This window comes from Triticum dicoccoides, chromosome 2A, assembly GCF_002162155.2.
Source record: "Triticum dicoccoides isolate Atlit2015 ecotype Zavitan chromosome 2A, WEW_v2.0, whole genome shotgun sequence".
NCBI lineage: Eukaryota > Viridiplantae > Streptophyta > Magnoliopsida > Poales > Poaceae > Triticum > Triticum dicoccoides.
In genome coordinates, this window is record NC_041382.1 from 554,783,497 (window position 1) to 554,808,028 (window position 24,532).

Consider the following 24,532-nt stretch of genomic DNA (forward strand, 5'->3'; position numbering starts at 1 on the left):
ACCCCACATGTAAGGTGCTAGCGCTTCTGAAAGACTATGTCTCGGTCATCTGTTTCTCAAACACCATGTAGTGCGAGAAAACAAACGGAGGCGATCGAGTCATGTGGGGAAAAGTGCGCAAACCTCTGCAGAGTGTACAAACTAACCATGATTAGCCGTGTCCCCAGTTATGGACAACTTGAGTATCTAGTACCTGGATTATCATGTGAATCTCATCATGTTACTTTAAATGAATATTGTTGGGTTTAATGATGTTACTTAACTGGGATTGAGAATGCTGTCAACCATTCTCAATGTTCAACAACAACTATGATAGTTAATTAAAATGTATTCCTTTGCAGTAGGGAAAAAATGGCTTTACGCAAAAACCTTATAACCATAGAGCTTTTCCACCAGCCAAATATGCATGTAGTGATAGCCATTGTTCATCATTCTCTATGGTGTGAATTTGCCAGTACATTCAATGTACTGACCCGTTTTCGGGCTGCAACGTCTCATGTTGCAGGTTTCTTTCAACGAGTAAGTGATACGTTAGGGTTACGGTTTCTACACTCAACTTTGCCGTTGGTGTTGATGGGAATCCACAACCTTGTTGCTTCCGCTATATGGATTGAGGTAATAGTATTTACGTTACTTTATACATGTGATTTACCTCTATTATAAATCCTTTGAGTACTGTGTGTGTCAGCATACCGATCTAGGGATGACACTTAAGCACAGAGACTTGACCCATTCGGGTCGGGTCGCTACAAGATGGTATCAGAGCACATGTTGACTGTAGGACGTGACCCTAGAAACTGGCAAGCCCATAGCAAAGATTTTTCTCTACAACTTTCCCTTTCAAAAAGATCTTTTACCTCTCTTCTCTTCTGAGCTTATTCAAACATTCTTTTTAGACCATATCCCTTTTCCCCTTTTGACCACACAAAGATTCGACTGATGAGACCACTCCAAGATGTACAAGATATCGGACAACCGAGACCATTCGGAATGAAGAGGATTTTACCATACATTATGATAATGGAAACTACAACGGCTGAAGACCGAAGACAAGTAGAATTTGAAGGCTCTGAAGAATTCCCAGATTTGTATGACCTAGGAATGGCTACCCTTTTGGAACTTGGCAGACTATGGAAGTTGTCAATACCCGATATCAAGGTGTATCGGAGAAAGACTGAAACAAGGAGCATGAGAACTCAAAGTTTTGTCAAGAAAACCCTAAGGCAGGAGATATCAACTATGGAATGATAGCTCATGGAAATTACAAGAGCAGAAACACAGCTATCCAAGAAGTTATCTCGCGCTGATGCTATTGTCACCATGCTGAGTTAAGGATGCATGTCATCAGAATGGATTTGATGGAAGAAGGCTGATGGAGCACCTATTAGTAATATGAAGTTTTAACCTTAGCCGGTGTATCACCAGGATCTGGAGTAGTACATAAAGAAGTTTAAGGTGGAGCTCCATGAAAGCATATTAGACAAGGAAGCATTTTGTGAAGAACTCAGGAACCAAAAGCTGGAAGTAGCCAAGATGGATGAGCTACAACCTCGAGATACCGGAGATTTGTCAGGAACTGAAGGACAGTATGACCATGGCTCATGCCAAGGATGTTGAAACCTAGAAGTTTGGAATGCAATTCCAGAATATTCAAGGATGTCACGAGAGACTTCGCGTCAACGGAGTTGATCTGGCAAAAGAACTTGAGAAGACAAGCATGATCGGAAGAAGCCATTGGAGGCATGAACAAGGCTTGAAGAGTTTGGAGACGTTGAAGATTTATTGACCTTTAGAAGACCAAACCCCTGTTATATACCTATGTTAGATGCGACGATTGTGAGCTGTCATTTGTTTGATGTTTTTCGACAGCCACAACAAAAATCTGTCTTTTCAAAACTGTTGTTTGCATTGTGTGCATCCCTCTCTATTTCTCTTATCTCACCCCAAACCCATGGACCCAATAGATGATGAATGGAGATGAGCTTGTATTTTCTGGACCGATGAGTCAATTGGAGACAGACCGATGGATTCAGAACATGGAGGATCATATGGAGAACAAGCCTATAGTCGGAAAGGATATGGCCCAGTATGCTCTTCAATGCTTTGAAAGAGGTGCTGCTACTTGGTGGAGGATATACCAAACCATGAATGGATGGCAAGGAGTAACCACTTGGAGAGAATTAAAGTTGACTCTGCAAAGTTATCACCTTGTGTCCCGGAAGCTGAAGTCTTATGGAAAGGATATAAGGAAACCTTGTGCATGCAAGATTTGTGGAGAAATAGGCTACACCCATAAAGCAGACAAGGATGAATGCATTAACTGTGAAGGAAGTCACCCAGTTGAAGAATGCCCAACTAGGAAGATTACTTGTTTCTTGTGTGAAGGGACTACCCACTATCTTGCTCAGTGTCACATTTACCCCATGGTACAACGAACCATCCAGCAGAAGAACGAAGTAATGAAAGGAGCCCTCATGGAAATTTTAGAAGAACCCGTGATGAAGGAAGATGTGGAAGACACACCTAAAGAGGACCCGAGTAAACCCTGCACTAAATCTTGCTATTCATGTGGAGAAGAAGGACACATCTCCCAAAATTGTATAAAGGGGGATCTAGTAGAATTCCCGACGGAGGAAGTAGCGTATGACCCACAGGAAATAGAAGCTCTGATTGGAATGGAAAAGACCAGGAAGAGAAACCGATTGGAGCCCAGGGGGAACCTGAGTCATATCACCTGTTACAGGTGCAAGGAGTCAGGGCACTACCTCAGCAGTTGCCCAAAAAGGATACCTCGATACTTGTTAGAAGTAATATGTTTTAGTTGTAATAAAGCAGGGCACTTTGCCAGAGATTGTCCGAAGGAGAAGGAGACTTGTGATAAGTAGTTGAGTTTGTAACAGAAGAAATATAGTCGTAGTAGTGAGAACATTTTCCTTTATATTGAGGTGTTGAGTTGAGGCATGTAATGGAAAAACAGGAGATTGTAATAATTTGAGAATCAATAAAGTTAGCAGTGTTGGTACTGATTTGGATTTTATGAGTTACTCTATGAGGAAAGATGTTGACCATTTTTGAGGATATGAGAAATATGGACTATAAAATATTGGAGCATTTTAAGGGTGGTAGTACCCTGTAAGAACCGTTGACCCCTGGAAAAGATAAGCATATTTCTCATATCCTATAAGTGATAGCCATTGTTCATCATTCTCTATGGTGTGAATTTGCCAGTACATTCAATGTACTGACCCATTTTCGGGCTGCAACGTCTCATGTTGCAGGTTTCTTACGACGAGTAAGTGATACGTTAGGGTTACGGTTTCTACACTCAACTTTGCCGTTGGTGTTGATGGGAATCCACAACCTTGTTGCTTCCGCTATATGGATTGAGGTAATAGTATTTATGTTACTTTATACATGTGATTTACCTCTGTTATAAATCCTTCGAGTACTGTGTGTGTCAGCATACCGATCCAGGGATGACACTTAAGCACAGAGACTTGACCCATTCGGGTCGGGTCGCTACAGCTGTACGAGCTGCTCGCTACCAGCAAGCTTTGTGCCGCTACCATAGCTGCAAAGTTAATGCCAGAAGTCTCGAGGAAGGCGACCTTGTTCTTCGGCGTGTTCAGTCCGCCAAGAATTCCAACAAGTTGACGCCGAAGTGGGAAGTCCCTTACCGGGTGAAACGAGTCACTAGGCCTGGCGCTGTCCGCCTTGAGACCGAAGATGCCATTCCGGTGAGCAACTCCTGGAACATTGAGCATCTTCGTAAGTTTTACCCGTAAGGCGCGGTTGCCAGAACCTGTTCCGGCAACCACCTTTTGTACAAGTCTTGCCGCTGTTGCATGTAATCCTTTGTACAAAGCCGGGCGCAGACCTCGTGCATAAGTAAAGCTCATGTGCTCCGCACATCTTGTCAATTTCATGCTTTCAATTTTTTGCATATGTGACCTGACACTTTGTGCATCACCTACTCCCCAGTAAGCAATAACGAGCCATAAGCCTCCGTATCTTTATTTTCTCCTCTTTCTTTTTTCTCAAGGAAAGGAAGGTTCCCTCGCCCACAAATTTGCCGGGGGGGGGGGGAAGGAGAAGATAATGGTATAGACCAGGCATCGTTCAAGAAAGTTTCGCCTTACCGGGAAGCAAACAACAGAAAAGCTAAGCTGCCAAAGTTTGAGCAATCAGATTTTTTAAATTTTTAAGTTATCTCCCTTGAACGACCGCACTTTGTATGGAAAACCTGTGCGTGGAGGAACCAACTCGTAGCTAGTTGCGCCCTTACTTTGTTTCAAGTCCGCTCAACAACTTAAGTGACCTGCGACTAGTTGCGACAAGGTTTCTTGTTGGTAGCGGCACCGCCAGCAGGCTGCTGACGTCCCGCACTCAGCGCTCGCGGCTAAGGTGCCTGCACCGGAAAGTTCCCTAAAAGCGTAGGGCAAAAACATACAAAGGAAGGAATCAAGTAAAGGGAATAACATTGCAATCATTACCCAGAATAGAGTTATATTACAAGGTAGCTTGTCGCGGCTCTAACAGATTGTTCTCATAACATGACCAGCAGCGACAAGAACAGAAGAAAACGGGCGGCCTAGTCTACGCGATCGCCCTCAATCCTCTTGATCCCGCTCACCTTATCCACAATGGGTGCGACAAGGGTCTTGAGCGCCTCCAGATCAGCATCCGGCGGCAGGGTCTTGAGGACATTGGTGAGGTTGAGGCCCGGGTTACGGAAGGCCACCTTCACCAACACCTTTTGAAGAGCTCCCGCGCAGATCTTGCGTGACTCGTCGGCCAGCTGCTTTGGGATCTTCTCCCGGAGCCGCTGCAGGGCCGTCGCCGCGCCTTTGAAGAACAAGGTGAGCTTGGCGCTGGGTTGGAGGTTCTCATCAGAGGGATGCCCGAGATCCTCCACCCCCAGCTGCGCCAGCTCCCTGTCGATATCTGCGGCAGCACTCACGAGACCCTCCATCCAGTGCTCCACTTTCTCCAGCGTCTTGGTCAAAGTGGTTAGCTTCAACTCAAGATCTGCGTTGGAGTCCTTGGTGGCGCTAAGCTCTTTGCCCTTCTCGGCGAGACGAGCCTGCAGCTCTGAGTTGCTGTGGGCGTCTTTCTCCCACTCACGCTTGAGCGCGGCAAGCTCTTCACCACTCGCCTTGAGATCGGCCTCCAGCTGCGCCACCTTCGTCTCCAGCTCCTTCTTGGTGGCCTCGGCAACTGCGGCAGCATCCTCTGCTTGCTTAAGGGCTCCGCCGAATTCTTGCTCACGCGCGGCAAGCTCCTCCTCGTGGCTGTCGAGGTTAACTTTCCGCTGCGCCAGCTCGCCCTCCTGCGCAAACAGCTTCTCAGCGGCAAGCCACTGTTGCTCTTCAACTTCGGCCTTCTCGAGGAAGAAGGCCTTCTGCTCTTCGGCGAGTTGCTCCCACTCCTCTGCCAGGGACCGGAGAGCTTGCTAGTTGAGACCCCGGAGCTCCTCTTGTTGCACTTGTAGTTCTTCAATTCTTGCTGTTTTGTCTTGTATCTCATTTGCTTTACTCTGAACTTATTCCTTTTCAGGACTCTGGCCCAGAGAGCAGCGAAGAAAGCCAAGATCCTGGTGATTGTCATCGAGGACGAACCCACCGCGACAGCAGGGGGTGCGCCTGAGACAACCTTGCCGGACCCGGCAACTGTTCTCCAGAGCAGCCCCCAGCGTAAGTATATGGTTTGCTTTCCGCTGTTAGGCGTGCATGGATACTCTTTCTTTGCTGACATCTGATTGTTGGTTTGTGCAGGCGCAGAGCAGCTCCACCAGGAGCGTCGGAGACCGCCCCCGAAGTGCCAAGGGAGAGTCCTCCGGCAAGGGACAGCACCAGCGTCCCCCCGGCGGTTGAGACTACGACTGCCGAACCCAGTACAGGTAATCTTCTCTTCAAAGCTTCCCTTGGGTTCTTCTTCTTTTTGGGTATTTGCTTGACTTTTCTCACTTTTCTGGCCATCAGACACATCTGCTACGGAGCCGATGGAGACCGAAGTTGCTGCCGACGACGCCGCTGCCACTGAAGAAGCAGCCGGCGCTGATGATCCCGCCGGCGACGAGGCCGCCAAAGCTGCCGCCGCAGCAGCTAGCGAGGGGTCTGGCGATCGCACTGACGGCCCTGAGGCTGCAGGAGCGCCAGGCGCTACGTCGACTGCCGACCCGTCCGCCGCTGCCACAGCGCCAGGCTCCGAAGAGCCCCAGCCAGGCGTCTACTTGAAGGCCGGCGATGGCGTCTTCATCAACCTCCCCTGGGCGTCAAGCTCCAGGGCGCCGGTCGAGGGAGAGAGCTTCGACGGAGAGGTGCTCGCCTCCGCTGGGCTGACGCTGGTTGACGCGCCGAGCAGCAGCGGCGGCGAGCCTGAGGAGGAGCGGCTGCTGCGGAAGCTGTTGTCGCTCTACCACGCGCGGCAAGCCAAGCTGGAATCCCGCGAGGCGCTTGTCGCAAAGGCGGGAGCGGACATCGAGAAGCGCGCGGAGGAGTTCCAGGGTCTCAACCAGCAAGCTCTCCGGTCCCTGGCAGAGGAGCGGGAGCAACTCGCCGAAGAGCAGAAGGCCTTCTTCCTCAAGAAGGCCGAAGTTGAAGAGCAACAGCGGCTTGCCGCTGAGAAGCTGTTTGTGCAGGAGGGCGAGCTGGCGCAGCGGCAAGTTAACCTCGACAGCCATGAGGAGGAGCTTGCCGCGCGTGAGCAAGAATTCGGCGGAGCCCTTAAGCAAGCAGAGGATGCTGCCGCAGTTGCCGAGGCCGCCAAGAAGGAGCTGGAGACGAAGGTAGCGCAGCTGGAGGCCGATCTCAAGGCGAGTGGTGAAGAGCTTGCCGCGCTCAAGCGTGAGCGGGAGAAAGACGCCCACAGCAACTCAGAGCTGCAGGCTCGTCTCGCCGAGAAGGGCAAAGAGCTTAGCACCGGCAAGGACTCCAACGCAGATCTTGAGTTGAAGCTGATCACTTTGACTAAGACGCTGGAGAAAGTGGAGCACTGGACGGAGGGTCTCGTGAGTGCTGCCGCAGATATCGACAGGGAGCTGGCACAGCTGGGGGTGGAGGATCTCGGGTATCCCTTTGATGAGAACCTCCAACCCAGCGCCAAGCTCACCTTATTCTTCAAAGGCGCGGCGACGGCCCTGCAACGGCTCCGGGAGAAGATCCCAAAGCAGCTGGCCGACGAGTCACGCAAGATCTGCGCGGGAGCTCTTTAAAAGGTGTTGGTGAAGGTGGCCTTCCGCAACCCGGGCCTCAACCTCACCAATGTCCTCAAGACCCTGCCGCCGGATGCTGATCTGGAGGCGCTCAAGACCCTTGTCGCACCCATTGTGGATAAGGTGAGCGGGATCAAGAGGATTGAGGGCGATCGTGTAGACTAGGCCGCCCGTTTTCTTCTGTTCTTGTCGCTGCTGGTCATGTTATGAGAACAATCTGTTACAGTCGCGACAAGCTACCTTATAATATAACTCTATTCTGGTAATGATTGCAATGTTATTCCCTTTACTTGATTCCTCCCTTTGTATGTTTTTGCCCTACGCTTTTAGGGAACTTGCCGGTGCAGGCACCTTAGCCGCGAGCGCTGAGTGCGGGACGTCAGCAGCCTGCTGGCGGTGCCGCTACCGACAAGAAACCTTGTCGCAACTAGTCGCAGCTCACTTAAGTTGTTGAGTGGACTCGAAACAAAGTAAGGGCGCAACTAGCTACGAGTTGGTTCCTCCGCGCACAGGTTTTCCGTACAAAGTGCGGTCGTTCAAGGGAGATAACTTAAAAAATTTAAAAATCTGATTGCTCAAACTTTGGCAACTTAGCTTTTCTGTTGTTTGCTTCCCGGTAAGGCAAAACTTTCTTGAACGACGCCTGGTCTATACCATTATCTTCTCCATCTCCGCATCAGTGGTGTCGCGGGTGAGGCTATCCTTTTCGTCGGGGCGGACCGGCACTTCTACCAAGCTGTCAAAGAACTGCTGCACGACGTCGTCTGCAGGCTCTTGCCAAGTTGGGGCAATTCCATGCGAATCGCACAGAGGCATCATTGCACGGATGCGGTCAAGCGCGGAGTTGTTGCACAGCGGAACGACACCCTTCGGCAACCTGAACACTTCGGGATGTTGAGGGTCGTACTTGAACAGCTCCTGGAGCATCGCGTTGAGCTCCAGAACAGTGAAGTTGAACTTGAGGCCCGGACGTAGCCTCATGATATCTGCCGCATTCTTGAATTCCCAGGTGGGTCTCCCCCGTTCCTGTAGGGCGGCGATGCGACGGCGAAGAAAATCTGCGCCAACAGCACCTACAGTGAGCCCGGCAAGCCTGAGGCATAGGATCCGGGTGACGGCAATCTTAAGCCTATCATCTTCCGGGGCCACGTCACTCCAATCGCTGCCGCGTGCTATTGGGGCTTGGCGCTGGGCGGTAAACGGCTGCGGGTTCTCCTCGACAATCCAGCACCAGTCTGCTCTCCATTCCTCCCACTTGCCGCGGAACTCTCCCTCCAGATAAGTGTCCTTCTTGCCGGCCCTCGAGATCCAGGCGATTCCGCCGGATAAAGGCTCTCCTCTCTCTACTCGGGGCATAAAGAAGTGGCGAAAAAGGGCTACATTGGGATGGACTACGACAAAGTTTTCGCAGAGATGTGCGAAAACTGCCATGGTCAGAACGGCATTGGGGGTGAAGTCAAGGAGGTGGAATCCATAGGTGTTCATGATATCGCAGAAAAACTCAGAGAAGGGCGGGCAGAGCCCGCAGTAGAAGAACAAGGCGAAGAAAGGATATCCGTTTGGAGCCATTTTCCAAGCGGCGGCTGGAAGTACCTTCGTGCGCGGATGCGCTCGCGTCTCCGTCGACCAGAAGAGATAGTAATCCTCCCTCAGCTCCCTCGCGGCAAGCTTGGGGGGGGGAGATTGCCCGCTCCTTTCGCAGCGCCGCAAACCGCTGCGCCTCGGTCGACTTCACAACCTTCCCCTTGTCGGCTCTCGGAGCCATGGCGGAAGTGGTGAAGGAGTTCGACGGTGTTGGTGGTGCTGGTGGCGATGGGGGGCGGGGCGCTGCTCTCTTTCAGCTTTGGGAAGACGAGGGAGCGGCGGAGGCTTCCAAGATTGGAGTAGCAACCGGCGAATGGGTGAACTGCCCCTGTTTCCCCTGCTTATAAGGAAGGAGGGGGCGGACGTTCCGCATTTCCGAATAAAGAAACCACCCACGATCTCTCCCACAACGCCGCATTCAACGCGTGCCGTTCGGAGAGGGCGCGGTGGATACGCAGAGAGATACGGCGTAACCCAGGCCGCGCGTGCCCGTGCCCTGTTTTGGGCCTGGCCCAACAGCGCTCGGCACCGTGTATGGCCCTGGCCTGGGGGCTCCTGTCGGTGTACTAGAGTAGGGGTACCCTAGTATCCCGAACTTGTGCACGGGCAGTCGCAGCATCCCGCGGCGAGGCTTGCCGGGTGTCCGCCAAGGTCCTCCGTGGTTCCTTTGGAGCCATTCAAAGACAAAGTATCCAAGCCAAGGAAACAAGACCCCGGCAAGAGGAGCTTGCCGGGAAGGCCAACCAAGGCATCTCAAGGAACTGGACAAGACCCCGGCAAGAGGAGCTTGCCGGGAAGGCCAACCAAGGCATCTCAAGGAACTTGCTGCGACGCGCCATGCGTCCCGGCAAGGCCCGGTGAGCGACAAGCTCCCGGAAGCGACAAGACAACGACCGCGGCAAGGCGTTTGCCGTGGCAAGCCACCACTCTGTGTCCGCGCTCCAGCACATCCACCAACATGTCGCTCTGGGACCCTTCCAGGCGTACGTGGCGGGAGGCTGTGCAGCCAGCGGTGCGCGGTGGCAAGCGGCGCTGACAAGATTGCCATCGTGGCAAGCGGTGGCGTCCCTGACGGTCCCTTTTGCACTATTTAGGCGACACAGACGGGCATTTGATGCCCTTGTCCCCTGCCGTCAGGGTTAGGTATGATACACTATAGCAGGTAGTTGTACCAACCGCAGCACCTTTCCATTTTTTACCCTTGTCTGCGTTGCCACCTGTCGGTGACCCCTTGAGCATATAAAAGGAGGCCCATGCGCAACGTAGAGGGGGGGTTCGGAAGGAGAAGAACACTCACGCTCGGTCTCGTTAGCTGTTGGAGTGTACTGTAGCACTCCGCGCTCCCGAGCAAGAACTCAATACAAACCACAAAGCAGGAGTAGGGTTTTACGCATCCGTGCGGCCCGAACCTGGGTAAGCTGCTCGTGTGCTTCGCCTCGATCCGCTCTTCGTGCGACCCTCGCCCCCGCCGAACCAAAAGGGACTCGGTCCGCCGGTCCCCTCGTGGGTCAGTACCCCGGCAAATAGCTTTGGCAACAGGGGTGTACAGGGGAGTCAGGTTTCGATCCCGTGGAAACTGTGGGTTATGGGCCCACCATGTGGGTTAAAAAGTAGGAAGGGAGATGTCGTCTTGCATGAACATGATAGCAAGGCATGTAGGAGAATGGACTGTCAGTTATGTCGGCAACAACATCGGTACCAAGGGCGAGGGACGAAGAGAACCATTTTCGTGCTCGTTGAAATGAGGCGGACCAATAGGCAAAGTTCTCGTCCATCGGTGGCTACCGGAATGTCATCAACAGTAGAAACAAGGTCTCACTAACAGAGTTGTACACCGAGGTGTTTACATAAGCAGTGAATTATTACTTCTTAGATTATATAGATCACAATAAAGGTTAAACAAAACAATGAAAAGCAAAATGTGATCATCAGATTAAACAGAACAATGCAAAGAAAATGTGTTGATACACATGTTTCAGGGGTATATCCTCTATAAGGACAAGCAGAGCATGATATCCCTGACATGATAGAAAGTAGAAAACCCTTTAGGAAAGGGGAGAGAAATTTCATGACATTACCCATACAAAGATGTTTGGATAATTTGATAAAGAAAATTTAGCATTTGTGCTTCAAATGTTCGTATTGAAGATCAGAGTACTAGTGACATGCTTCGGGATAGCATTGACAAGGTCTTCAAGCAAAGGTCAGACTCTAGATACATGAAGGATCCATCAGGAACAACTTGTAGAATAAGTCTTACAATTTCCTCATGAAAGAATGGATAACCTTGCAGAAAAGGAAACTATAACACTAGGTGCTTCGGCCAGTTGTGCTAGGCATGACATCACTTTACCGCGTCATATAAAGACCAATGTAATAACTCTTGGGAATATGTGCCAACCATCATATCTGACCGAGAATCATATCTGATTGGTGCCAGGATACCTCAGACTCAGGATGCCTAAGAAGGAAGGGGTGCAACACAACTTGATGAGATGGCATTGCAAGACTCTCGGGAAATGAACTATGGAAGCGACTTCCGAAACAAGAGTTCATCATTAAACCAAGGAGAGGATGAGGAGGTGGCTGATGGACTTGGTGACAGCTCATCGAGATTCCCAAAAACATGGATTTCCACCATTAGGGGAACAAGGAGATAACATTTCTCAGATCAAATGGTATGATGATGTATGCTCGACAAAACACACACAATTATACTTTGGTTGAAAAGGGCACCCAAAATATGGGCCAAGTAGCACGATCAATGTTAGAATGGTGATTCAATAACCAAAAGACTTAGAATGAAACTATCGACCATTCACTTCAAAGCAATAGGGTTGCTAGAAGTTTTGAATTCCCGCATCGTAGCTCAATTGTCGGTATTCCGGTTAGAAAAAACATGGGTACCAAGAAATGAACGGAGATGGTGAGAAGTATTACTATATCAAGAATTCTTAAAAGGTGGTGAAATTCCCATGGCATTCTTGACATAAAATATGGAAATACTCCAAGGTAAAGAAGAACAGATGTTGGGTAGCAAGGAACTCAAGGTATAACACAAAACTTGAACAAGTTTGTGTTGGAGGGAAGTCAATAAAGTGGTCGATTATAACACAAATCATCGAGGGAAAGGATGGTATTTCTCACCATGAACTCAATTGATATCCTAGAAGAGCTCGGAATGCTGATGATGATAATGACACAATTGTCGAGATATTTCATTAAGATGTAATCGATCGGCGATGACATCAAGTCAAATGAATGATGGAGCGAAAGGTTATTGAAACCACTGGTACAACACAAACTTGAAATCAAAGATTGTTGTTCAAGGCGAAATGATATGCCGAGGAAGATCGACGTAAGTTTAGCTCATCCTCGAAAATTGTGCTCCAGGAAGAAGGACCAGGTAGCACAGTTAAAATTTAGCACACTAATGATATAGCCATTCAGGCTAGGAATGACTTGAAGGATTATTAAACTCATAAGCAACGACAATTACGGTTATCGATCCAGAATGCGGAATCAATTCACATATTGGTGTTCTCGGTTGACGACAACCCTGAGCCCAGGAAAATTGGAATGGGTGAGAAATGACAGTTGAAGAAGAACCCATAGGAAGCTATGCAGTTCCACATTATTCTCGAGATACCAGAGTGTAATACCCGACGAAAGTAAAGGTTGGACAGTTGCAATGAACTACAGAAGACAAGTACTTCAACTTGTCTGAGAAAAGAAAAAGGAATCAAAGAATATCAATATGGTCGGAACCACGATTTCAAAAGACCTGATCCCAGATATAAGATGAGCTTATACCAAGGGAATAATTAATTTAAGAGTAGCTTCCATGATAAGATCTACATTGTGTCCATGGGCATGAACACAAAGTTCAAGGTCGACTCCCACTTCTCCAATGCATGATCATTCATTCACTGCTCTATTAAAATGAGTTGAGTGTGAAAACCTACCTGGTGAATTACGAGAGGAGTATGACCCGTGAAAACTTTCGGGTTCACACAGATTAAGGAAGGCATAGGTTCAACCCATCGGGGCATCGTGTAAACATATACCACATGCTTCAATAGTAAATATCACCAGCTCGAAAGCAGAGCATGGTTGGCCAAACCAGAGAATAGGATTTACCAATGGCATTATATATTAGGGAAAGAACTTGCAAAGTGATTGAACACGAGGGACATTGTCGGATAAAATCCAGCAAAGGATCCAATGGTCCTCAAGGGATCTGATGTAAACATTGGTACTCAAACAGAGGAAGAAACAATGCAAAGGCATTGGATTCTAGAAACAACTAACTAATTCAAAGCTCAAATGCAAAGGAATTGTGATTTCCAAATCAAGGGATCAGAAGCAAATGCTCTGACTAAGGATGGATAAGTTGGGTAGTCTTAGGGATAACATCGGTGGTAATTTGATTGGTCGAGATCTAGCTCATGTTTAAAATGACATCTGAGCCAGAAGGATGAACTTTGGGTTGGATTGATGATTGTGAGCATTCGCAAACATATTGGATCAAAGACTCAAAATGATAATGATAATGGATGTCAACAAGATTACTAGACTTATGGAAGTAATCATAGTGCAAGCATGTAAGAAAGAACAAGAGCAATAGGCTAGTGAGGATTTTCGAAAGATCGAATAGTATTGCAAAGAATATTGTGAGTCACATGAACAATTGGGGATGAATGGATACTCAGTAAGTGCAAGAATTATCCGTAGGGGTATTCAGGTGGCTTATAACTGCAAGGCAGTAGGCACAAAGTTTTCTCGGAGCAATAGAGAGAATATCGGGGTATCTTGTAATAACAAGATCAATTCGGAGTAATTGTATGAACAACAAGTGTATGTCGTTATCCATATGGATATATCGGTATTAGGGAATTGAAAATCAGAGGGCACAAGGGTCTCGGGAATGATCGAAGAGTATCTTCAATATCTTCTGGTGAAGCAATCGATCATCTGGAATGAAGCGGATCTTCGGGTGGATGTGATCACGAGATACTAAAGTTAGATTTTAGTAAAGTCATTTAACCCGAATAGTAGAGAGATCAGATTCCCAGAGCATAGATCGAGGAGTAAAAGATCCTAATACCACCCAAACGGCGACGTGGGACCATGGGCCGCACATCCATGTTAGTAAAACAGTTTTCATCGACTAGACTCAACTTCGACCAAGGAGTGTGGAAGAGGGATTCCTACAGGCAGTCGGCTCTGATACCAACTTGTGACGCCCCCGATTTAACCGTACACTAGTCATACACGCAAATGTGTACGATCAAGATCAAGGACTCACAGGAAGATATCGCAACACAACTCTAGACACAAATTAAAATAATACAAGCTTTATATTACAAGCCAGGGGCCTCGAAGGCTCGAATACAAATGCTCGAAGACACAAGAGTCAGCGGAAACAACAATATCTGAGTACAGACATAAGTTAAACAAGTTGCCATAAGATGGCTAGCACAAACTGGGTTATAGATCAAAAGAGGCGCAGGCCTCCTTCCTGGGATCCTCCTAAACTACTCCTGGTCGTCGTCAGCGGCCTGCACATAGTAGTAGGCACCTCCCGAGTAGTAGCAGTCGTCATTGACAGTGGCGTCTGGCTCCTGGACTCCAATGTCAGGTCGCAGCAATCGGGTATAGTAAGGGGGAAAAGGGGGAGCAAAGCAACCGTGAGTACTCAACCAAAGTACTCGCAAGCAATGAACTACACTACATATGGTATCAAATGGAAAATGGGTAACATATGTGGACTAAACTGTAGAATGCCGGAATAGGAGGGGGGTAGCTAGTCCTGTTGAAGACTACGCTTCTGGCCACCTCCATCTTGCAGCATGTAGAAGAGAGTAGATGGTAAGTTCACCAAGTAACATCGCATAGCATAACCCTACCCGGTGATCCTCCCCTCGTCGCCCTGTGAGAGAGCGATCACCGGTTGTATCTGGCACTTGGAAGGGTGTGTTTTATTAAGTATCTGGTTCTAGTTGTCATAAGGTCAAGGTACAACTCCAAGTCGTCCTATTACCGAAGATCAATGCTATTCGAATAGATTAACTTCCGTGCAGGGGTGCACCACATTTTCCAACACGCTCGATCCCCTTTGTCCAGACACACTTTTCTAGGTCATGCCCGGCCTCGGAAGATCAACACGTCGCAGCCCTACCTAGGCACAACAGAGAGATCAGCACCCTGGTCTAAAGCCTATGGCGCAGGGGTCTGGGCCCATCGCACATTGCACACGTGCACATTGCGTACGCAGCTGGTGAGTAGACCTAGCGTCCCTTATACAAGAGCAGGCGTTCCAATCCAAACCGGTGCGCGCCACTCAGTCGCTGACGTCACGAAGGCTTCGGCTAATACCACGATGTCGAGTGCCCATAACTGTCCCCGCGTAGTTGGTTAGTGCGTATAGGCCAGTAGCCAGACTCAGATCAAATACCCAGATCTCGTTAAGCATGTTATTTTGAAGTAACCGTGAACACCGACCAGGGCCAGGCCCACCTCTCTCCTAGGCGGTCTCAACCTGCCCTGTTGCTCCGCCACAAAGATCAACTCAAAGGGCCGTCGGGACAAGCGTCCTTTCGGGCCCAATCTGTGAATCACTCGTGGGTACTCTACGAGCCAACCCGGCTTTAATCACCACAGGTATCATATAATATGAATATAAGTATACACCCGTGATCACCTCCCGAGTGATCACGGCCCGATAGTATAGCATGGCAGACGGACAAGAATGTAGGGCCACTAATGATAAACTAGCATCCTGTACTAAGCATTTAGGATTGCAGGTAAGGTATCAATAACTGCAGCAACAATGACAGGCTATGCATCAGGATAGGATTTACGAAAAGCAGTAACATGCTACACTACTCTAATGCAAGAAGTAGGGAGAAGAGTAGGCGATATCTGGTGATCAGGGGGGGCTTGCCTGGTTGCTCTGGCAAGAGAGAGGGGTCGTCAACACCGTAGTCATACTGGGTAGCAGTGGCGTCGGTCTCGGTGTCTAGCGAGAGAAGAGGGGGAAGAAACAATAAATATTAAGCAAACAGATGCATAGCGATGCATGACATGACAAGTATCGGTGCTAGGGGTGCCCTAACGCGGTATGAGGTGGTACTGGTGAAGGGGGAAAACATCCGGGAAAATATCCCCGGTGTTTTGCGTTTTCGGACAAATAAATCGGAGGGGAAAAGTTGTGTATTTTCTATGCTAGGGATGCGTGGTGGATGAACAGGTTGCATATTCGGATTCGCCTCGTCGTTCTGGCAACTTTCATATATAAAACTTTTTCATCCGAGATACAGTTCATTTTATATTAATTTTTGAAGTTTTATTAATATTCTACAATTTCTAGAATTCTTTTTAATTCGAATATATTGAATACAGAACTGTTATGGGTACACATAAGTGTACCCACCAATGTGTGGATGTCTATGTCAGGTGGGACCTGTTGACTGCTGAGTCAGCAGTCAACAGTCCCTGTTGACTGGTCAAAGAGGGCCAATGGGGCCCAGGTGTCATACATACAGTTTTAACAATTTCTTAAAAAATATATTTAGAGGTGGGGTCTACCTGTCATTGGGTCACTTAACTAACATATTGTTTTAAGTAGATTAAGTGGTGGTAGGTCCCGATGGTCAGTGTCACATGTGGGTAATTAAGTTTACTAGTAGACCGCCCGTGCGTTGCTACGGGCTACAATACAATGCATATAAATGAACTAAACAAATGACTAAAGTTGTCTTCAAGATCGAAGCTCAATTCTTCCTTGTATATTTGGGCATGTTTGGACATCAAACGGACGGCCGATAGGCTCTCCAAATTCAGCTGTGTGGACAATCGCTGCAACATAGCTAACACTTTATTTGCAATCAGCCACTCTCTTCTCGTAACATCCTTTCTTCCTATCATTGTAGCCCAATTGTTGAGCTCCCTCCATAGTCACACATTCTTTCTTCCTATCATTGTAGCCCAATTGTTGAGCTCCCTCCATAGTCACACATTTCCTCACACCGCCAACCTGTCAACCACGTTGGGGGACACCCGAAGACAACCGTCCTTATCGTCGCCCTCTCGCTAGGAGGGACAAAGAGCGAGGCATAAACACACACATACGTAAGTTAATTCATTATTTCATTAATTGATTACTTAATATGATGTCTTGTATCCTCTACATGGACAAAAAATACAACAAAAAAATTATCTTCATTCTACAGAATGAAATTGAAAACTTGTGAACAAAATCACAAATAAGTGTTGAAAAGTAAGAAAACACGAGGATCCTTAAATTGGTGATACGATTTACATGATACTAACTCCTTCCATATACATAGGTCCCCTATCAAAATACTGACAAAAAAGAGAAGTGATTAAAGCCCGTCTCATGGGCCTCGCATACTTGGACAGACGATGTAACTGAAATCCATATATTAGCTCAATTATAAGGTGCTTCCAATCAAAACAAAACAATTACAAGGGAAGGGGCTACTACAACTTGTACAGTCCTGAGCCACCACGCTGCTAACACACTCATTGTCCAGTGTATGCAAGTCATCTCTTCCTCTCCCCATCACAAGTGACATGTTCAAACTCCAAAGTCGATGGATTGGATCCTTCAATGCGAAGACACCAAATTTTGAGCTCCAAGGTGCAACCTTGCAGCCTTCACATGATGCAGTATATTGGCGAAGGTAGCATACTATCAAATTTAGATCCGATTATATTTTTATACCTCTCATAACATAGAGATTGACAAGATACGATGATTATCACTTGAGAATATATACCAGCAACAAAAACATCCACAAAATATAAACACATATCACTTTTAAAAAGGTAAAACTTTGAGACACAGCAAAACACTATATGCCTAGATGTAAAAAATGACAAAAGGAGAATAGGAATAAATATGAAGACGTGGAGTATTTGAACCCGAGCTCACATGCTCCTTGATGAATAGTAAAATCCGAAAACACAGTAAAAAAATATAAAAAATCTGATTTTTTCAATTAAAATTTATGAAAGTTTTAACTTCTTGCAAATGCTTTTGATGAAATGACATTCGTGTAGGTCTGGTCAAAAATGAATCGACGCTCCAAAACATTTGTTCTCGGAAGCATTTTGGAGCATCGATTTTTTTCTTTTTGTCCAGACCTCCACCAATGTTATTTCATCACCAAAATTTGCAGGAAGTTAAAATATCTATAAGGGAGGCCAAGTGCTACTAAAACAATGTATGAGTACGAACCAGTGGCAGAGCCAGAACATATCTATAAGGGAGGCCAAGTGCTACTAAAACAGGTTGGGGAGGGCCAAAGTGTTGAAAAATAGATTTTTAGCAGCAAATTAGTACTAATTTTGCCACTGTTCATAGCAAATTACATGCAAAATCATGGTGTTAGGGGGGGCCAGGCCCCTGCTGGTCCCCCTGTCTCCGCCACTGGGTACAACCTAGTGAGACCAGCTTAGGACTTTGTACAACTAAAATCATTGCGTGGACAGTTGATCAAGCACAAACATAGACATGGAGAGAGAAGAATAAAAATTCTAATATATTCACCTCAATGTACCAATCATCGTCTTCGTATTGTCTGCAATGAACATTTGTTTCACCGGGAAGTGGACCCCCAAATCTATCGGCTTGTATGTCATGAACCCTCGCCACAGATGGATTGCAAGCTATAAATTTAAGTTTTCAGAAAGGAAATGTCATGAGACCATTGCCCATCAGATCTTCATTGCACCACAGTGAACACATGAGAAGCATCAAACTCACAATAGACTTCCGTGGTTGGTCCATGCATCCATGGTGGGCTGCTTCTTGGGTCCTCTGATGATAACATTCCCAAACAACTCCTCTGCGTCCTCCGGCATGGTTGGCCACATGCTCCTCTCGAGGTCCAGTATTAAGGTTGGCCTTCGGGCTGTGGGTACAAAAATCTATATTAATTGTTAAAAATGCAAAGAAATCATAAATATGATTCATGCATAGACACCTTGCTGGAGAGGACAATTTGACAGAGATGGAGAAGAGGTGTGAAGGAGGGATTCTCCTGGCTGTCATTTTCATCGCCAAGTGTGCTAGTATAGGGAGGATATGGAGGAGGTACTCGTGCTCACCGCAGGTGACCATCCTCGACCGGCCATGAATCATCTCCTCGCAGTGTGATGGAACTGACCATCCCCAACCGGCCATGAATCGTCCTCGCAGGTGATCGTCCGTGACCAGCCATGGATCATCCTCGTAGTGCGATGGAACTAACCATATACAAATGAATTAAAGTAGCTAGAAAATAAAACTAAAGATATTTTTTAAATAAATAATAATAAGTAAGAAGAATGGTGTCAAGGGAGGGAGGCTGGATCTAACGTGCAGCGGAGGACTGATAATTGTGTATATATTTTGGCTGTGTTAAACAGTAGAAATGTTTAAATGTTTGACCAATTTTTGCCGTGTTAAACAGTACATAAATATGACGTATGAGCATGTGCGTCGGACTGCTCACTATGTATATATTTTGGCTGTTCAGCATTGAGAAGATGACACTAATCCAAAATGATTATATCAATTTAGCATCATTTGTTCAGATGTTGCGGAAATATTGTGAGTATAGAAATAAGACAAATATGACATATAGTACACTAAATGACGCCTTGAATTTCATAAAAGTCTGTTGGCCAACTAATCAACAACGTAATTCTAAAATCAACCAAGAATTCTACCCTGCACTCAAATCTTCAGTTGACCAAATGATATATATCAAGATGAGAATAATGTAACATGATGCAAAAAAAGAAGATGGAACCAATATGCTACAGGAAGTTACTGAAACAACAAAGCAAACATGAATTATATCACCTAGAATGGTCATCAACAGTGGCAACAGCTTTTCCTTCAGCGCACTTGGTAATATAGCAGGCAATCTAGACACTCCATGATTAGTTTCCAAATCCATAATTTCAATGAGAGAAAACAAGAATGGAAGCTACAGTACCTATGGGCAGGCTGACGGGTACTGCAAATTGTGTCAAAAAATTGTACTCTCTCCCTGTATTAATTAGTATGTTATTTCTGTAAGCAAATTAGGCAGCGGCAGTGCCTCAATAAGAATAATTATTCCATTCAAAAATAATAAGAAGAATCATTATACAAGACACAATGGCATACATGGCAGCTTGAAAATCACGGCTCACAAGATTGAGAGATAAGACAAATATGACATATAGTACACTAAATGACGCCTTGAATTTCATCAAAGTCTGTTGGCCAACTAATCAACAACGAAATTCTAAAATCAACCAAGAATTCTACCCTGCACTCAAATCTTTAGTTGACCAAATGATATATATCAAGATGAGAATAATGTACCATGATGCAAAAAAAAGATGGAACCAATATGCTACAGGAAGCTGCTGAAACAAAAAAGCAAACATGAATTATATCACCTAGAGTGGTCATCAATAGTGGCAGCAGCTTTTCCTTCAACGCACTTGGTAATATAGCAGGCAATCTAGACACTCCATGATTAGTTTCCGAATCCATAATTTCAATGAGAGAAAACAAGAATGGAAGCTACAGTACCTATGGGCAGGCTCACGGGTACTGCAGATTGTGTCAAAAAATCATACTCTCTCCCTGTATTAATTAGCATGTTATTTCTATAAGCAAATTAGGCAGCGGCAGTGCCTCAATAAGAATAATTATGCCATTCAAAAATAAGAAGAAGAATCATTATACAGGACACAATGGCATACGTGGCAGCATGAAAATCACGGCTCACAAGATTGAGAGATATACATACCAAGAAAAAGACAAAGAAAAGCTGAAGAACCACACCTGCATTTCCCGAGCACGACACAGATAGACGAACGCCCTTGAGGTCGGGGCAGAGCAAGAATCCTACCAGGCCAGAGGCATGATCCAAATCAGGGACGCATGCGTGCATACTGACATCTCCACAAGCTTGTCCGTGCAACCACAGCTTCATTCGCTCTCGCAACTGCTCGGGTCGACACAGCGTAGGAACATAGTACCACTTGCAACTCTAAGAGCATATCAGAGCAGTAGTTAGTTTCATCTTATCGCAAAATTCTGAACTAACAAGTGCCTACACATCTCCATCCCCATAAACAAACCACATCATAGGAACATACCATCTAGTATGAAACTTCAGACAGGGAAATTGATTGAAATTAAATTCCAATCCGGGTGGCTGCCGCCTCTGAGATATCCGCCCTTACAAACGACCAATCCTCTGATTTTTGTTGTTGCAAACTGCACTAAAGAGCTTTTTGAATCGCGTGGTCGATCAAAAGGCCCTGGAAAAAAATACCAAACAATATCAATAGATTGATGTTCAGACGTGAACATAGTTGAAGGGGCGGGGGAAGACGAACCAACGGTAGTCTTCTCTTTGGGATCATTTGCGTAGCCACCTTCTTGACCTCATCTTCTGTGAGCATCCCATCAATGTTCATGTTCCACTTGTTAATGTGAGACACCCAAAGGAAAATTTTCATCAGTATGTTAGATTGACTTAAACTGAACATAGCTTAGTCCAAGATGTGGTCAGTAATCTCCGTCTAGACCTCTTTGAGCCGATCCTTGTTAATGCCTTCATCCGACTCAATGTTCCTCTGCCTCGACATATCCCGAACAACTTGTTAGCAAACTCCTTGGAGTTCTCCATGCCTTGGATCTGAGAAGCATGCCCATTAGAAAGTTTAACAATTATATGGCACTGCAAAAGTAATTAGAAAGTCTAACACATTTGCGCAATTGTATCATGAAACCTGTAAAAACTCGGTTACTGGACGAGCATACAAACTGAAATCCTACTATTTTATACAATCTTCACATTCCATTCATCAAGCAGATAGTAGCAATCATTCTAATAAATGGAATCAAAACTTGGAGACTCCCAATTACGAAAAGCACAAGCGTTGAACAAAATGAGATGGAACATACATGGCGTAATTTGTTCTTCCCAATTCACCCAAAGTAACCGGCCAGTGATACAATCAGTTGTAGCAGTTAAGCAGCTAACAGATCTATTTTATTAACTGCAAAGAGGAGAGATCATTCGAACCAGCGGTAGTCTTCTCTTTGTGATCATTTGCGTAGCTACCAACTAACAAATATATTTAATTAACTGCAAAGAGGAGGACCGGTATCTATCCTGCACTGTGATTGACCCAGAAATACTTGGAGATGGTGCAGCCTTATGGCTGATGCATCTATTCACATAAACAGAGAATACTCACCGTGTGGCCCGAATGAACATCAACATGTCCTCAACGGCTACCACCCGCATGCACCTGGCCGCTGCCTGTGCCATGCTCACGCCCACCATTGTCGTGAGCATTGACCACGCACCCTGCTATGAGCGGCCTTGCGTTGTCGCCTGCCGCGCCCTCTGGTAGGCCCACAGCCCGTTGGTCACCGTCACCGTCGGATATACGTGTGGAGCAACAGCAAGGACGAGGACGGGACTGCAAGAGGAAGAGGAGGCATCACCGTCGGAGATAGAGGTGGCTAGGGTTAGCCACGGGGCCGCACATGGGACCAGAACAGCGAAGCGGCTGCATATATTGGAAATAGGAGATCTTGTCGGAGTCGGTAGCGCCATGGGGGCACCAATCGACGGCGGAGGTGGCCGGTAGTGGACGCTGACAGCGATGCACGCGCACAGAAGAGAAATATTGGGAAAACGGAGAGAGGCCAGCGAACCAGAAATAGAGAGGGATGGCGATCTCAGAGGTCGATGGCGGCGATCTTGGACCTCGGCGGCAGCGATCTTGGACCTCGACCGCAAAGCGATCACACCCTGCCCTGCCCTTGGGTTCCGCGAGGCGGCGGCGGCCGACGAGTAGGGTGCCCCAGAGGTCGGCGGAGGAGGAAGACGGTGCGGCGGCGGCTCCTCCCGGACCTCGGTGGCGACGGCTCCTCTCGGATCTCGGCGATGGCGAAGGCTGTCGCCGCTGGGCGTCCTGAGGATCAACCTGGGAATAGATCGAGGGGAGCCCTGTCGAACCTGCGTGCGATTTGTTTGTTTTTTTCGCTGGTTAATTTTCGTAGGTTGTTTTTTGCTGGTTAACCTTCGTAGATTTTATTTGCTTTGCTTTTTGGATGGTTTTTCACTCGTGGTGCGAGGGCGTGGGGGCTTCGGTACGAGGTTTTTTCGGTTCATGATGGCTCAGTGTGAGTACCAAAAAAACCATGAGAGGTGGGTTGAAAATTGACCGATGAAGACTACCAACTGCTCCATTAGAAGTAGAGATCAGAGGGGTAGTGTCCTGATTAATTGGGTTAGTGGTTGGGGCCCACCCAGCTTAGGCCTAACCGGCCAGCCACGCGTGTGCAGACAGGCGCGTAGCTGCCGAACCCGCAGCAACGGCGGTGGCCAGCTGGGCTGGAGGCGGGTGAGGCGGTGGCCCGCGGGGCCGGAGGCAGGCGCGCCAGCGGCGACCGGCGAGCTGCGGCGGCTCGTGGGCCAGGCCAGGTTGAGGCGGGGCGACGAGCGGAGGGGGGCGCAGCGGGGCCGCGCGGGCGGGCGCCGGAACGGGGCGCCACGGGCGGGCGGCGAAACAGGGCTACGCGGGCGAGCGCAGCAGGGCACCCGCACGCTGTGTGCGCCGGAGCAAGGTGCGGTCGGCGACTAGCAGTAGCGGCGGCAGTAACGAAGCAGCAGCGGCGAGATGCGGAGGCGGCGGTGGAGGCGGGCGAGCAGCGGTGAGGCCATGCGCGGGTGACGGGCTGCGCGAACAGGCGGTGCGCCATCTCGCAGAGGCAGGCTCCGGCGTGGCGCAAGGCCAGGGCGGCAGCAGCACGGGACATCAGAGGCTGTAGGCGCGAGCGGTGGCCAGCGGTAGCGGCAGGATTAGTAGCGGCTGCAGCAGTACGTACGCACACACGGATGCAAAATTTCGGGGAAACCATGGCGAACGGACCTCGCGGGGCGGACACTACGGGCACGGATCGAGCCAAAGAAAAGGGGCAACCGGAGGAGGGGCTTACCACGGTGCCGAAGGTGAGCTCGAGGTGGCCGGGAACGTACTGGAGATGAGGGATCGAGCGTCAATGGCGGCGGCGGCCGTGGGTGAATAGGTGGACGATGCGTCGATTGCAGTGGCGTTCTCGTCCAATCCGGTGATGTAGTCGATGTAGAGGTCGATGGTGCTGCTCCTGGACAACAGTGTGCGGCGCTATAGGGCTTCAGAGGATGTCTACGACAATGGCGTGACGGCGGCTTTGCTCAGGTGGGCTCGGGATCGGGAGGGAGATGCGTGGGGGGAGGCGAACGAGGGGAATAGGGTTCGGAGGGGATCGAAGGGCAGCGGGGGCTCATCTTATCCATCACCGCGACCGCGGGATGGCCGATAGCGCGACATCCACTGCGTGGACGGCGTGCGAGCAAGGCTCGACCTTCCCCTTGGCGAGACGTTGAGGAAAAGGCCGGCCAGGTTGAGCCGGGCAAGCCTGTAGCAGCGGTTGGGCCGATGCACTATGCACTTAGGCCCAGTGCTTCGGGGAATTTCCTTTTCTCCTTTTTTTGGTTTTGTAATTTATCTTACTATCCGATGATCTTAGTTTAGTAAGAAACTTGGCACTTAAATACTAGGCCATAACTAGGAGTGGTCCAAAATATTTTGAGGTCAAATGGACTTAAATATATATTTGTTTATTTTAAAAGGCTATTTTAGTTGATGTGGGACCTC

At 47.9% G+C, this 24,532-nt stretch overlaps 1 protein-coding gene and 1 long non-coding RNA gene across 2 annotated transcripts; both read right to left on the reverse strand.

The window, feature by feature from the left end:
• Positions 1–17,069: 17,069 nt before the first annotated feature.
• Positions 17,070–20,324, reverse strand: LOC119355336. The gene is made up of 7 exons (XM_037622129.1): positions 20,261–20,324; positions 19,810–19,863; positions 19,674–19,738; positions 18,811–19,072; positions 18,591–18,738; positions 18,375–18,493; positions 17,070–17,477 (listed from the first exon to the last, which is right to left on the reverse strand). The coding sequence occupies exons 3-7, from the start codon at positions 19,684–19,686 to the stop codon at positions 17,366–17,368; spliced, it is 654 nt and encodes a 217-aa protein (XP_037478026.1). The 5' UTR covers positions 19,687–19,738; positions 19,810–19,863; positions 20,261–20,324; the 3' UTR covers positions 17,070–17,365.
• A 132-nt stretch (positions 20,325–20,456) lies between these two features.
• Positions 20,457–24,214, reverse strand: LOC119355337. The gene is made up of 5 exons (XR_005171569.1): positions 23,832–24,214; positions 21,404–21,513; positions 21,212–21,298; positions 20,969–21,133; positions 20,457–20,859 (listed from the first exon to the last, which is right to left on the reverse strand). It is a non-coding gene; the product is annotated as an uncharacterized LOC119355337 (long non-coding RNA).
• Between the last annotated feature and the right edge of the window lie 318 nt (positions 24,215–24,532).

Coding starts and splice junctions, on each gene's coding strand:
- LOC119355336 (XM_037622129.1), bottom strand. Junction 18,494..18,590: donor ACCAACCACGGAAGTCTATT/GTGAGTTTGATG, acceptor TTAAATTTATAG/CTTGCAATCCATCTGTGGCG. Junction 17,478..18,374: donor ACGATGATTGGTACATTGAG/GTGAATATATTA, acceptor CATCATGTGAAG/GCTGCAAGGTTGCACCTTGG.